The sequence below is a fragment of the Manacus vitellinus genome, unplaced genomic scaffold, assembly GCF_001715985.3.
Source record: "Manacus vitellinus isolate BGI_N305 unplaced genomic scaffold, ASM171598v3 scaffold_20_pilon, whole genome shotgun sequence".
Taxonomy (NCBI): domain Eukaryota; kingdom Metazoa; phylum Chordata; class Aves; order Passeriformes; family Pipridae; genus Manacus; species Manacus vitellinus.
Window position 1 is genome coordinate 10,934,811 of NW_021939471.1, and position 15,209 is coordinate 10,950,019.

The 15,209-nt window shown below is 43.4% G+C and overlaps 1 protein-coding gene across 2 annotated transcripts; it reads right to left on the bottom strand.

Annotated features, from left to right (window-relative positions):
- Nucleotides 1–289: 289 nt before the first annotated feature.
- Nucleotides 290–14,807, bottom strand: IDH1 (isocitrate dehydrogenase (NADP(+)) 1). Of its 2 annotated transcripts, XM_018071841.1 has the most exons (9): nucleotides 14,788–14,807; nucleotides 12,545–12,672; nucleotides 10,757–11,048; nucleotides 8,874–8,979; nucleotides 6,143–6,320; nucleotides 5,587–5,738; nucleotides 4,428–4,568; nucleotides 2,811–2,973; nucleotides 2,179–2,318 (listed from the first exon to the last, which is right to left on the bottom strand). In XM_018071841.1, the coding sequence occupies exons 2-9, from the start codon at nucleotides 12,664–12,666 to the stop codon at nucleotides 2,225–2,227; spliced, it is 1,248 nt and encodes a 415-aa protein (XP_017927330.1). In that variant the 5' UTR covers nucleotides 12,667–12,672; nucleotides 14,788–14,807; the 3' UTR covers nucleotides 2,179–2,224. The 2 variants fall into 2 exon arrangements, with proteins under 2 accessions (XP_008929326.1, XP_017927330.1); XM_008931078.2 differs by lacking the exon at nucleotides 14,788–14,807 and having other exon boundaries at nucleotides 290–2,318.
- Nucleotides 14,808–15,209: the final 402 nt, after the last annotated feature.

Consider the following 15,209-nt stretch of genomic DNA (forward strand, 5'->3'; position numbering starts at 1 on the left):
TTGCCAAGTGGTGATATATCAGTTTCTATTAGTCCCAGAATAAAATTTCAATGGAAGTGGTACCTTTTAAATTCCTGTACACTACCTGATGCCTACCACGCTACAGGTCACAGCTTTACCTGGGCCAGAACAAATTAAAACTCTGTTCTAAGAAGGGAGATATTATTTTGTGCTTGTTCCAACAGTCTGTCCCAGCCTGTACTGGATTGTGCCGAAAGCTACTGGACTGTCTCTCTGAGGCAGAATTTCCCAGTATCTGCTAATCACACAAAGGAAGGAAAGACACAAAGAATGTTAGTTGGTTTTTATTTTAGTCTGAACTAAAACTATTCCTTAAAAAACCCAGAACACAAAACCGTGGATGGAATAGTTTTTCACAGTCATGATCTGATGCTGTATCACAACAGAAAGGGTAAGTAGTAGCCCAGACAATTAGAAGTTTTGCACCTTTATGAATTGGGGGAGGGGAGAAGAGATAACAGTTCCTATGCTTCACATCCAGTCAGAAGGAGCATAACTAAGTGCAGGGCCTGCATTTAGACACTGCAGCATGACTTTAATAGGATCTTAGCCCGTAAGGCTCGTTTCCAGCATTTACTAAGTGCTTCTTGAATGCTACAGTCCTGACCACAGCAATGGAACCAAATCCCTTAGTGTCAGGATACTCTGCTCCTGTTGGCACTGAAAGATAAATTGAGAGGGATTGCAACAGAGCTGGCATAGCCCTGTGAACCCACTTATACTCATGGACAGTACTGGAGAGAGGAGGACGGTTCTGATTTGAGGTCAGTTGGACAGTAGGTCACGGCCGGTTTGACCAGAGATGTGACACAGACTGGCTTTCAGACTGAGATAAAGAAATAAGAGAAACACAGATCAAAGTCACAGAGAGAAACCTCAGGTGTGCTGTTAGGAGTCCAGACCCACATTGAAGTTGAACAGTATCCCATTCCTCTGCTTGGCAAAAGTAGGGCCTAGTGCAGCAGCTCAAGGGGTTTAAGAAAACATGATCTTTAAAAATTTTAAGTGTTATGTTCATTTTTGTCTAGTGTTTGAAATGTTACACAACAAAGCACGATGAAGTGCCACATATGCCAGCAATGATAGAAAATCCAGGTACATGTTTGCTCCAATATGCTAAAGTTCCCACTAACTGTTGTAATTCTTTCTTTGATTTGGGGCATCTGTATTTGTTTTATTTCCTTAAAGTGTCTGGAGAAACTGCTGCACTGATTGCACTCCATCAAGTACCCAAAAATTTTACTTCTTTATTTGGTCCTTGACATTTTTCAGGTGGAATTTCAATTTCTCTTTCATGTAATGCTTCCCACACTGCTGCTGCTTCCTCCACCTTTTCATGGGAATCTCCTCCAATTAGAATATCATCTACATATTGGCATAGTTTCACATCTGAGGGGAGTGAGACTGTAAAAATTCAGCAAGTACATCGTGAGCAATCGTGGGTAAATGTTTTTATACCCCTGAGGGAGCCTGTTAAGAAAACCTAGAACTGGTGAGAAAATGACAGTTAAAAAGCAAGCACAGGAAAAAAGAAAACAAGTGCAATTAAAAACAGTGCAAAAAGTAGTCCTGATATATCTCAAGGTGAAGAGTGTGCTCAAAATGCAAAGAAGCTTCTTCAGGCAAAAGTTGCAACATTTTGTTCTAGTGAGTCTGAAGTTTGTGAGGTGGGGCAAAAGGCTTGTGTGGGGGCTTTTGACAGCAAGGATAAAGACTTTAGTGTGGAGCACCATTCCTGCTGTCCTGATGGAGTCCAAGATCTTGAAAGTACATTTATGGTGAATCCAGCACAGCTGCCCAGTCTTGAAAGTAGTGACTTAATGCAACAGGTTAAGAGATCCAAAATATGGAGAGTTTATTAAAAAGCCCAGTTCATACCTTCTCAAGTCATGATGTTCCCTCAGGTGATTCCAGGCCACAAAATTTGTTTTTCTTCAGGAAAGAGACTTCAAGTGCCTGTGCTTTGCAGGAGGACTCAAGTGTGAGCAGAAAGAGCATCAGATAGCAAACCAACAGAAAAACTAGAGTAATCAGGCAAAGAGTTGATTCTGATGAGGAGTATCTGCCAAAGAGTGTGAAAATACCAGAGGCCAAAGATGAAGAACATCCTAAAAGAAGCACAACAAAGCATGATATGGTGCCACTTACACTCTCATGTAAGTGGGAGACACCTTGCTAGGGGAGCTTGAGTAGAACCCCTGCCTTAAAGTTTGGGCAGAGAGGCCAGCTTCTGCTTCAGGTTTTCAGCGAGCTTGTCCATGAACTCAAAGGTGTTCAGGTAGTCGGAGCGTGTGACACTGGAGGGGGGGAAACAAAAAAACAAGCATTAGGGGAAGACTGTTCAAAGAACTCTAAGTCTTGCCTCTAAACCCAAAAGAATTATCTCCTACTCATCAGGCTGTGTTCTTTTTTTTCTGTCAAAAGGCTCCAGAGAAGAGGGTATACAGGTGATATTTGGCAGTTATGTAGGTTTTCTTCATTTATTAGGATGAAGGTAGGATCTGACCAATGTAGCTAGACTGTCATAAAAAAACCAACTCTTAACAGTTCCTTCCTTACTTTTTTGCCCATTCATTTGGTACAATAACAGGGACCAAGCAATCTGGACTAAGCTACTTTGGTCAGGGAGTGTCTCGTGTTCAGTTTGTACAGCACTGAGTACAGTGAGTCCTGTTCTGAGGCAGACTCCTGTTCTTCACCATACTAAAATAACATTCGAGCAAATGCTGTTCAGAACCACTACGTAAAACAGCCTCCTTCAAGCACAGCTGGTTATTTCATACACTTACTTAGGTAGGCCTTTGATACAGGCAGCAAGGTCCTTTGTCATGAAGCCAGACTCGATGGTCTCAATGCAGACTTCTTCCAGGGCAGCTGCAAAGTTCTTGAGGCTAGTGTTGTTGTCCAGCTTAGCTCTGTGAGCAAGTCCTCTTGTCCAGGCAAAGATGGAGGCTGAGAGAGAACACGGGGTTATTCTATCCTTCTAGAACTCCCTGGAAATCGTTCTAAATCATCATGTGAAACAATAATTGGATTTTTTATATCAAAAAAACTGAAAACAGAGGAAAAATATAGAAAATCTGGTATGGGAAAGAGAACACTTATCTTCATCCAGGTATTCTTTGCCTTTTGTGCAGCTCTAAAAAAGAACAGACCCCAGAAAGTACTCACTGCCTCCAGTAATCTCTTCACACGTCATTTTATCTTTCTTTCTGACTTGGGTAGGAACAAAGTATGACATGTGGTAGGACTCTGTGGTTACACAGGACATTATCTTTCTGACAGAAGGGTGCAGTCTTCTTCCTCCTACTATATTACAGTCTGGTCTCTATGCAATTTTAAAGGATTCTTTCCCTTATGTCCCGTTCTAAGTGCATTGACACTTTAAGTATGTAGTTAAAGTCTGGGGTGTGGCTGGGTCTTTTGGAGCATCAGAAAGATGAGTAAAATAAAAAACAACCAATCTAAACCTTAAGGCCCTTATGGCTATAAATCGCTTGCTGAAAAGTGAATGCATGTCTCAAAGTCTAGGTTAGGTCTGGTTTATTCCTCACACTCACTCCATTCCAGCCTGATTTTGCTCCAGTCTCTGTAGAGGCCCAGAGGAGTTCACTATAGTGATGGATTGTGGTAGTGCATTCCCCTGCCCGCCCCCTCAGGCCACACTGTGATCCAAGAAATGCTCATTAGGCCTTGGCCTTAATGAACTATGCCTGGACTAAGCCCCTCTCAAGCTTATCAGAAACACTGTCTGTGGTGTATGTCTCAAACACCAATAACCCATGTCCATAGACCCAACCAAGAACTGTTGATATTAACATGCTGTGAGAAAGAACAAGAGTTGACTGGAGAAGGGGGGGCAGGTGGAGATAGAGCAGCACTTTTCTGTGAGAGAAACCACAACACAGTACAGCGCAAGTGCAAGAATGAGTGGCAGGAAGTAGGCATGGTAGGATTGAGACCAAAGACCTCCCTCTCTTTTCTCCTCTTCTTTAATTCTCTCTTTTCCTTTCTTTCTTTCATTCATCTTTCCCTCTTTAATTTCTCTCTTCTCTTTCATCCTATCCCTTTATCCAAAACCTACAGCTGTGTGCTTATATAGTATGTCAGGGACTAACATACCAATTTCCATGTCAAGTGTGTAATTCACTAATAAAACTTTATGATTGTTTGTGGACACTCTGACTCTTGTCGTCCCTTTCCACCAATGAGCACTTATGAATGTTAGATGCTTCCTTCCCATTAAGGGTGGGTCATCAAAGTCACCACTGAAGAAAAATGCATTATGAACTGCATTATTGCAGTTTTGGTGGTGCAATTCTCTGCAGAAAGGATGCAGATGTTCTCACTCTAAGCTTATTCTTTCATGTGTAGAGATCACTGAGGGGCAGTAAAAGGCAGCTCACCAATGGGGTTAGTGGAGGTTTCTTGGCCTTTCTGGTGCATGCGGTAGTGACGAGTAACTGTGCCGTGAGCAGCTTCTGCTTCAACAGTCTTGCCATCGGGGCAGATCAGCACACTGGTCATCATTCCCAGAGAACCATAGCCTACAGAATGATACAAGTTTAAAAAGTTCAGTGTCTCCTTTGGACAGCTCCATTAAATTCCCCTTAACCCCCCCATCCTACAGTCCCCCTACGTACTCCCAGCCTTGATGTGAGTATCCCTGAACAGCAAGTGCCGCTGCAACTAACTGGCTAATCATAACAGCTCATCTGATCAGGAAGTGCTGCTGAACCATGAGATAGAGATATACAGACATTCTGCACCATTTCAAGAAAATCAGTGTTCTTACCTAACTTGCTGGACAGATTTTCACCAAAAAGTACAGTAAAAGAAAAAGAATCATAAATAAGCAATGTTGGGCTGCTTATCTTCCCCACAGGGAAACAGGAAACAAAACTCCTTATCAAGAGCATTTGCTTTAGTGAAAGGAACAGGAGCTAGTGAAACTGGACATTCACATCACTTCTAACTCTGTAGATTTCAGAGATGTGCATCTCTGAAAGCTTCTTTGTTTAGCAGTCCAACACACATCCTTGTTCTATGGGAGGCAGTTTAGTGGCATTACTTTATAAAGAGCATATCACATAAAGCCACACATCTTGTCCTGTAGGATTCTGCATTTGTTTTGGCACCAGGCAGCTTGCTTATGTAGGATGCCGATCAAGCACTACAAGTCCATAAAGTTAAGTGGATCAATCTCTCTCTTTACACCTGACAGATTTTCTTAGTTATTGGTAGAGCACCTGCCAGTACACTCATCACCAGTCAGCAACAGTGTCCCAGCTGTCTGGATACCGTCCATTAGAATAGGAAGCCTATCACTTATGTTGGTAGGAACTTCCCTCCTGTAAATAAATACACAGTCTACATTCAATAGATTTTCTTGTGAAAGTGAAATCAGAAAACTGACAGCCTGATATCTCCATGACTAGCCACAGGCTTGAAATGTAAGTTCTGAGACCCAAGACCACCTCCTGGGCCACAATAGAAGATGTGATGGAAGGTCCCAAGAGACTGCCACTGAGCTTACTTCAGTGTAGCACAGGAAGCATCTCATACCTTGTGCAACAGAGTCAGACTGCACATCCCCATCATAGTTCTTGCAGGCCCAGACAAAGCCTCCTTCAGATTTCAGGGCTTGAGCAACCATGTCATCAATGAGCCTATGCTCATACCATATCTTTTTGGCTTCAAACTTGGACTTATATTCTCTGGAAAACAGAAAACCGAACACCTTGCCATATAAACAGGGATTTGCACAATTTGTGCATAGAGAGGTGCACAGAGATGAGTACAAACAAAAATGAGAGTAAGTTTGCATTTTCTTTACTCTTTTTTCCCTTGTCTGCTTTGCTAAGCTACTGCAAGGCTGCTTCAGGACCACAGAGGCACCTACAGAGAATCTGACTCTCTAGTGGAAGGGATGAACACCACAGCCATAGTTAGCAGAGCTTTAAATATTGAGTACTGTGCCTTGCAGGACAAGGGAGACCATGACAGAGAAGGCATCCCCTCCCTCCCGAACTGCTGCTGAATGTCTTAAAATGCAACTCACAAGGCTGGAGGGGATGTTCCTGCTGCAGACTTATACAGTAGAGGGTACACAACTAGTTACCTGTCATAGATATCTTGGAAGATGTCTTTAAAGCGGCCATCATATTTCTTCAGAATGGTGTTCTTGGTGCTCATGTAGAGGGGCCAGCCTTTAGACAGTGCCATTTGGAAGGAACTGTGGGCAAAATCCTTGATAGACTGGTCAAGATTGTACATTCCCATGGCTACACCACCACAGCCTGTTAGTGGAGGAAGAACAGATAGGAATCAACTAGATTTAGTTTTGATTAAGAACTTGACATTCTCCCCTAGAATACTCTGGCTGGCAGGCAGGCTGGTGGTATCCCCAAATGTCTTGATCTAGTTCTCAATTTAAAGGCTGATTCTTCCAAGAGAAGATTCTCTTTGCACTATCAGCTCAAAGCTCCAGCAGTCCTGTGACACATGGATAGGAAGGTGGTTTTGTTTTACAGCTAAGTACATCTTAATACTGTGATCTAATCCCCATAAGAAGTTTCTTCCTACTCCTAAGCAGCCTAAGCAGCAAAACTGTGGCAGAAGTGAGCGTGCTTGAACTCCTGCTAGCCATCTAAGTAATACAGTATTTTTCTATCAAAGCAGCAGGTGGCAGTTTGGAGCAGGGGATCTCAGTCAAAGCCAGAAACGGATTTGCTCTCATCTTAAATGCTTTGACTGCAGAACTAACTCCAGCAGTCAAAGACTGCTTTGCCTAGCTCAGGTAAACAAGCTGCCACATGCATTCCTGCATCTTTTCAGCACGTGTCTGGCCTACCATGCAGCTTTGTTTCACCTGCTCAGGCTCACTTCCAGCAAGTTGTGGGAAGAATGTGCCAGTCATGTGGGTGCTTGGGCAAGTCCTGAGAAGGCTCTGAAGAACTATCAACACTCACATGACTTGGATTGTTAATGCAGATGTGTTAGAAGCATGAATGGAAGTGCCTTGAACTTGCAGCCCAGCTCACCTGGGAGAAAGCAGTATTCAGATCATGGAAGAGGCTGATTTTGGGTGAAAGAAGGGTCTAGAGCTTCATGAAAAAGCTTTGCCACCTTCAGAGCACAGCTCTGTGTTTCTAGTGAAAAGCACTGTGCACTTAATTTTAAGCAACTCACTACCACCACCCCTGTAGTTTTTGTACAGTGCCTGTATCAGAGACCTTTGCTCTGGAAACACACATTTTTTTTTTTTAATACCCTCTCCTAATATTCACTTGTCCTTACCTCCAGATGCTTATTACTACATGAACATACATGCAGAATGAAGAGGGGAAGCTAGATAAGGTTTATCTGCTTGCCAAGATAGCAAGGTCATCTAAAGTTGATATTGGCAGAGAATGAAATTCCTGTTGTTACCAGTGAAAATACATGTTGTCCCCATGCCTCTTCTAGTGAGTCAAGGATGGAATAGGGTCTGATCAGCTACAGAGACTGTGTCCTCTGGAGCCATATTTTCATGGTTGCTAGATGACAGCTATTAAGTTTTATTCAAATAGTTATTTCCATATAGGTAAAAAATATTCCTCATTGCAATCATACAATCCTACTGCCTACTAAAATCTCTTGATTCAGTGTCAATATTGCACATATTAGCATAGCAATAAGACAAGCTTCCCTTATACATTGTGGAAATATGGTGGCACAACAGTTATCTGTGGGGAGGGCAGTTCCCCAGAGCAACAGAAGCAATCTGCCATCTTTGCACTGATGCAAAGCAGAGCAGCAATTCAGACTGGCAGCTGGATGGCCAGACATCTCCAGTACAAGCTCACCAGTTACCTAGCAAATGAAAACAAATTAGGACTGGCAGTTAAGCAGGTGAACTCCAAATAAAAGGCTGTGCAACGAGACAGTAGAGATTTAGGCTCTTACGAGGAAGAATGCCAGAGAAATCAAATACTACAAGAGCGTCATGCGTCAGTCCCGGTATCTGTTTGCCAAACAAATTGCACACAAACCAGGATTCTGTGGACGTAAGTTTTTTTGTAGCTAAACAAACACAAGTATCCCAACACTCACACATAAGTCACCATGGCTACAAATACTGAACTCTTTGATCACTGATAGACAAGAGAGAGAACTTGTGTGATGTTTTCCTGAACCCTGCCCCTGGGGAAAACAGCCTGAGTTCTGGCAGCATGTGTGTAATTGTTTCCATGCAACAAAGCCCAGCAATGTCAGGACTCCTCCTGAGCCTAGCAACCTGTATATAACCAGCACAGTCATACAGACAGGAGGGACACCAAAACGTTTGGGACTGTATCTTTTTTAAAACACTTAGAACCTACTCCTTCCCACCTTGCAGGCTAAGTGTTAATTCTCATTTTTATTGAGAGGAAAAAAAAGAAAAAAAAAAAGACTGCTTCATAAAGAAGGGCAAAAACTGTGAAGGTAGATAGAGACCAATAAGACAAACTAAACCCAGAAAGAATTATACCCGAATTGTTCTTAAATATATCTCCCCTTTGGTCAAGCCATGTTTACACAGCAAGTTTCCCTCTGATCAGAGAGAAAAACATAGATGCTGCTACCAGAGTTATCATACAAAGAGCATGACAGGTGGCCAGTCTAGTATGATTGTGTGTTTGATATGCCTCTCTGGTCCCAGGAAGATTTCAAGTAACTTTCAGTACTTGAGAGATAAATGAAGGTGGTGTAAACTTTCTTCCCCGCTCTACCTCAAAGTCATATTTTACCATCAAATAGCTCTGACTGACAATTCAAGGTTGAATTAAACCTAAAATCAGTTTTAATCACTACTTAGAGAAAATACCTACTTTCAAAGTTATGGACCAGATATGTGACTGGTTTGCCTCCATCTGTGGGAGTGTAGGTCATCTCTACTTTTCCAGGCCCAGGAACCACAAAATCAGTTGCTCTGTACTGTTAAAAAAAAGAAAACTGCCATGATGATTTTATCTATCAGAAAGAGAGAAACATAAAAGACAACCTTCATTTGGGAGGGCAGGGTGCAGAAAAGCAGTTGTATTAAAAAAAACATTAAGTAGACTCTTTATTCAGCCATGTGGTCATTGGATTATTATACTAGGGATTAGAAAGACAAGTAGACTCATAGAATTATTTAGGTTGGAAAAGACTCTTAAGATCAAGTCCAACAGTTAACCTAGCACTGCCACGTGCACCACTAAACCATGTCCCTAAGTAGTCAAGAGTCTGCCAGTTTCAGGAGGCATCCTCCCCTTTAAGGGAAAAAGCTCACAAATTCTTGGGTCCCATCAATGGGCAGAGGATGTACTTTTGCAGATGCACTGACGTTTTAAAGTGCAAAGACTGTTGTGTGGTTGGTGAGTAGAATGGCTCCTTCCTCTCCCTGCCTCAAAAACAACCACTCATATCACCACTACTGATCTCATAAATAAGAGGGGCTCATACATCATACAAGATGACATCTGAAACCTGTAATACAAGTTCTTTGAATTCCATACATGGATACACATTTTGGTCCTCTGAGATACACGGAATCAGAAGAGCAAACATGTATTTCAAGTTTTTAAATATCTACTTTTCCCAGTTGCCCTGAACAGTACTATTTGAAATTTGTTATCCTTTTTTCCATGTTGTTTCCCTCCTATCAAGGGAACATGTTCCCTGAGCTGTTCTGAAGTTAAAGAAGTGTCTCATATGTCCTTTATAAGTTCTTATATTATCCCTTTCACTTTAATCTCATCCTTTGGCAGGGTTTCAATCCTTCCCCTTTAATCCACTGTTTCCTATTATTATTTTGACCTTCTCAGTTATTCAGTACTGTTAAGGATGTTGAATCCCATTCTTTTCTAGCGTCAAGGTTTTTCAATTATTTTCCTCTTTATTTATTACTTTACCTTCCCATCCCAGGTAATTTTGTGACTTGTGGGTTTACTCATCCATTTAAGCACTTGGCTCTTTTAGAAGATTTTGCTTTTGTCATGTTTGGCTGTTTTGCAGCATATCATTACCCATGGAGAACAGTATGATTGATTCTTGTCCTCTAGCCTACCCAAAGGGCACATCACTGAGTGCCGTGCTAGGGCTTTCCACGGCTTTGTACTACCTCTGGCAGGAGAGCTCTGATAAAGGCTGTTTTCCTACTTCTGTACCACATTCCAATGTACTCACTATGGATACCAACTCTGCAGGAGTGTTGTGCAAGTTAAGCAGCAGATCCCAGTTAAAAAATATAAAAAAACCCAAACCCACATCCCTATACAGAAGGCAATTTTGCCCACTTCTAAAAATCACTCTCTTGGATTCATTTTTGCTGTGAGCAACATCTGACACCAGAAAGTCCTGAGAAGTAAGAAGATGGGCAGTGAAAAGGATATTTTCTCACAACATTGTTGTGTAGGGAATAGGGTTCTGCAGAGATGAACAATAATTGAGAGGAGTTATATACCCCGTATCTAAGTACAGATCTATCCAATCCAATCCAGGCCTCTGAATGCTGTTTATACAGCATTCCTCTATCTAAGGAAGAGAGGCACGAACCAGGCTCTCCCACACTTTGCCAGGTGCAGTACTAACAAAGTGCTAGCAAGTACCTGCTCCCAGGTGGAGTGCAAGGGACAGAGCAGGAGCACAGGGATGTCTCAGTCTGTAGCTCTATAGAGTCAAGACTAAGGCTGGTAAGATAAAAAGAGAGGTAAGCACTAAAGTGACTCACTTGATCCCCATAGGCGTGACGGCCAATGACAATGGGTTTCACCCATCCTGACACCAGCCGGGGAATGTTCTTGCAGATAATGGCCTCCCTGAAAACTGTGCCTCCCAGGATGTTTCTGATTGTCCCATTGGGAGACTTCCACATCTGCTTCAACTTGAACTCCTCCACTCTCTTCTCATCAGGAGTGATGGTTGCACACTTGATGCCAACATTGTATTTCTTTATGGCTTCAGCAGCTTCCATGGTTACTTTATCATTTGTAGCATCACGATGCTCAATGCCCAAGTCATAGCTGTAACAAACCCACAAAGATGGTCAGAACTGCCCAGGACATTTGTTTATGTCCAACAGGATAGAAATCAGACCTCATACGTGCTTATGAGTGTAGTTCCAGCATTCTGTCATAACTGAAGTTGTCCCTCTTCCAGTTCAAATGCTGCTGGACTGGAAGAAAACATGGACTTATACAGTGACACTTCTGCTGCTGGTAGAGAAGGTTAGAGAAAGGAGAGTTTCAGTTTACAGCTGAAGTTCTCTGCCAGCATGGCACAGTGTCTCCTCTAGCCTTCCCTTTTGAGCTTTCTGCAATGGCAGCTTTCAGGCTAGGAATCTAATAGTACGGAGCAGCACAACCCCCAGATGAATATGGGCCTTTGTTTCAAACCTCTTGTGCTGAGGGTTCTGGGTTATTTCATGTACTGAGCACATGAAGCTACAATTGGCTTAAAAGCTGCTTTGACAATGGACCCACAATCCTACCCTGGCAGAAAAATGGCCAATATTCCCCTCAAGCAGTCAGAGAAAGCACATTTCCCTTACTCACTGTTTTAATAGCTTTGGGAAAACAATGGGTGCCCAGCATGGGACAGCCCTGAATGTGGCCAGCTGTACTTAAATGTAGCCCTTGTGCTGCCTCAGCCAGGGGTTTGCTTTCCCTCCTCCCACCCCTCTTTGAAAAGGGATGCTCTCCAGACTGTGGGCATGTATTATGCTGCTGGTTTCTGTTTGCCTGGTTCTCAACACCAGCAAGCAGAAAGCCTGATGTAGGTGGTATACAAATGACTCCAGTAGCAGGGGAAGAGGTCAGACTTGTGGGTTTAATTATGGTAGATACCATAGAAGGTATGTCTGTGGCTAGGAGAAATGTAGCTGGATGCTTCTCTAATAGTTATAGCCTGGTGGCTAGAAAGGGAAGAGAATATTTGACCTTCTTGGCGAGATGCTGTAGATAGCATGCTCTTTTGGCAGTACCAGCTGCTAGTATTTGTTTTTTCCAGAAGCGAGTGCAGAAGCACAGCACAGGCTCAGGGAATAATTGCAACAATTAGCTCACTGTCAACAGCAGAGGTCAAGCTTACAGGCATCAGGGCAGAGTCTATGCCCTACAAGCACCCTTTTGTCCTCTGGGCAGATCTTCAAACAGATATGGCAAGCAGTCATAAGCCTGCTTAGGGTCCACAGGCCAGGCTGCAAGTCATGGAGTGCCTGAAACACCCCATGTTTCTAACTGTTTAGGCTGCAGGGAGTCACATAGACTGCCCAGGTGCTGGGAAGCCAAGGTACAGGAGATAAAATACAGGTGCTGGGTAGCCAAGGTACAGGAGATAAAATACAGGCCATATCTGTGAGAGACCTTCTTAGAGGTACAGTACAGGAAAAAAACTAACAATTAAGCATTCACTGCTTACTGCTGTGAGGAACCCCAGAGGGGCCGCTCTCAGCACCATCAGCTTAATGACACATGCAAATTGCAGTACAAAGTAGCCATGTGTCACAAAGAGCCATTACCTGTGCAAATCCAGATCTACATAAGGAAAAATCAGCTTTTCTTTAATCAGTTCCCAGATGACCCGTGTCATTTCATCTCCTTGCATCTCCACAACGGAGCCTCCATGGATTTTTTTAGACATCTTGAGCTGCAATAGACATAAAAAAGCCCAACCTAAGTAAAAAACTACCAATTCCTGCATTTTAACAACACAGCTAGGAGAGGCACCAACATAGCATACAAGTTCTCTCCCAAAGTCTTGAAGATAACCACAGTTTGTCCCCAGTTTCATGCTAACTGGTATTTTTCTTAGAGCCCCAGATCCTAGAAGATCTGTGAGGATAAAAAGGTTAATATCTGAGAATTAAGGGCATGTGCTTTAATTATGGTTGTACAAAAGAATTCAAAAGCATGAACAAATTTCCCCCCCAATTTCCACATAAATAAATGAGCTTTGTTTATTTTAGATTTCACAAGTTCTAGTCCAGTTCCCTCTTTCTCCACCTTTTTCTGAAAAACAGGAGTTAACAGACATGATTACAATGACACCTCATATTGCTGGCACTATGAGGATTAATATATTGTCAGCTTCTTTATTAGCTTCCTCCTCCCAGGAAGGAAGGAAACAGGTAGAAAAATCCCAAGGCTAAACATCAAGAGTACTTTCTAGTGGCAAGCTTTATTTCTACTGTTAAAATAAATACTGGACAGATTTGTTTTGGTGTAGGGAACAGAGGTTTCCCAAGATATTTGTGAACAAAGCCTCAAACAAATAAACTTGAACTCTGCTCTACTATTTGCACTTTGTTCTTTGTCAAAAAACCCACCAGCCACTGAACTGCTCTAACACAGTTCCCTGCTCTCCAACAGCCACAGCTTCTCTGTTCTCAGCTCTGATTATGCAAGAGCAATGACTTGGCAAGCTCCCCCTTCCAAGATAGTCCTGTTCTTGTGTGCAGCTGTTGGGATACTACAGTGAGATACCAAGCCCTTGTGCCTCAGGTTGCAGTTTCACAGATATGGAGGGCCACGAATGATTTGACCCAGAATGAAGGGCCCTACTGTCCACTGAATCTGTTCATCTAGACAAAGTTATTCAGAGGTGTGAAGTTTGCAGTGCAAGTGCCCCAAGTTACAGGCATGTGGGGAGATTACTTCTAGGTTCAAATTTTCCCTTTTCTTTTATTTTTTTTAAATTAAACCAACTTGTGCTATACTTCCAAAATCCAATCCATTATACATTTTCAGTCTGGCAAGAGAATAAACTTTCTAAGCCATGTTCAGAGGATCAAGCTTTTCCAAATCTCTTAAGGAGTGAAAATCTAAAAAAAAAAAAAAAAGGAAATGAGGTTGTGGTACTGAGACTCAGTTTACTATAAGCACATAAATTTGAAAGATAAACTACATCAGGCATTTCTATCCCAAACAAAGACAGTATCTTGGCTTATGTTAGGCCTCTCTAGTCCTCGTGGAAAACTTGAGTTTCATATGACCACACTCTGCCTGAACTCAATTTATTTATGCAAGTATTTTGGGCCCAATTTTAAATTGTTACTACCTAAATAAGGACTGTATCACACTCCATGGCCTAGGCACAGAATTGCTGCTCAGGAGACTTCAATTTTACTTTTGGCATTTAGTCTGAGAAACAGTCTGATTCATTTAAGTAAAAATGTAGACAGGCACCAACCCAGCATCACTTGTTTTGTGGTTTGGTTCTACTTAACTAAGGCAAAGCAGAGTATGTCAGTCACAGCAATAGGTTTTGCAAAGCTGGCTTCAGAAGCATGATGCTGCTGTCACACGGAGAGCACAAAGGCAGTTGACACACTTCCACTGAGATACATCTGCACTGATACGTGGAAACAGCAGCTTCTTCAACATCTCTGACAGCATCCAACACTTTTATCTGATCATGGCCCTGGTACTTTTTCCCTCCTCAGACAGCAACGTCCCCAGTTTCTCCATGAACAGGGGCAGTAGCATCCCTCTCCTGCACACCAGAGCCAACATGCCAAGAGGAGCTCTAGAGAGCACATATTCCTTGGAGTTCAGCTCTGTCACTCTTCTCCTTTGATTTTATACTGAACCAGCAAGTTCCTTCTCCTACAGCAACCCTCCTTTAAATATGCTTAACCCCGGCAAGTAGCCAAGGCAGCTTTAGGGAAACTGTGCATTTCCAAATACTCCTTGGTCCTAAAGAAGGGCTCAGGGCCTACAGTCAATAATTCGCTATTGCAACAAGTCCTTGACTGCGGCTTACAGACGCTCCGCTCGGAGGAGGTTCGCTCGCTGTCACCAACACAGATCTCGCCTGTTTCTCGGCCGCACCGCCCCTTCCCCGCCCGCAACCCGGCCCAGCTCTGCCAAGGCGATCTCCCGGCACAGCGGGATGTGCCCTCCGGGCTGAGGCTGCGATCCCGGCCCCGGCCCCGCCCGGGCACAGCCGGGAGGGGACATGCGAGGGACTCCGTGTCCAGCCCGCGCAGGGGACACCACGGACTGCCCGGAGAGCCAGGGACAGCGGCAGGAGACACACCGGAGCCGATCCCGGGGTGCAGCACCCGCAGCTCCCGAGGCACCTCCAGCGACACTCGGGGCGCGCGGCCTCGGGGGTCCCGCCCGGACCGCCTGAAAGAAGCCCTTAAACACACGCACAAACCCGCCCCTCGAGGCCCCACTGAG

Coding starts and splice junctions, on each gene's coding strand:
- IDH1 (XM_008931078.2), bottom strand. CDS start 12,666: ATGTCTAAAAAAATCCATGGAGGCTCCGTTGTGGAGATGCAAGGAGAT. Junction 11,049..12,544: donor GTAGATCTGGATTTGCACAG/GTAATGGCTCTT, acceptor GGTTTGTTACAG/CTATGACTTGGGCATTGAGC. Junction 4,569..5,586: donor GTCTGACTCTGTTGCACAAG/GTATGAGATGCT, acceptor ATCATTCTGTAG/GCTATGGTTCTCTGGGAATG.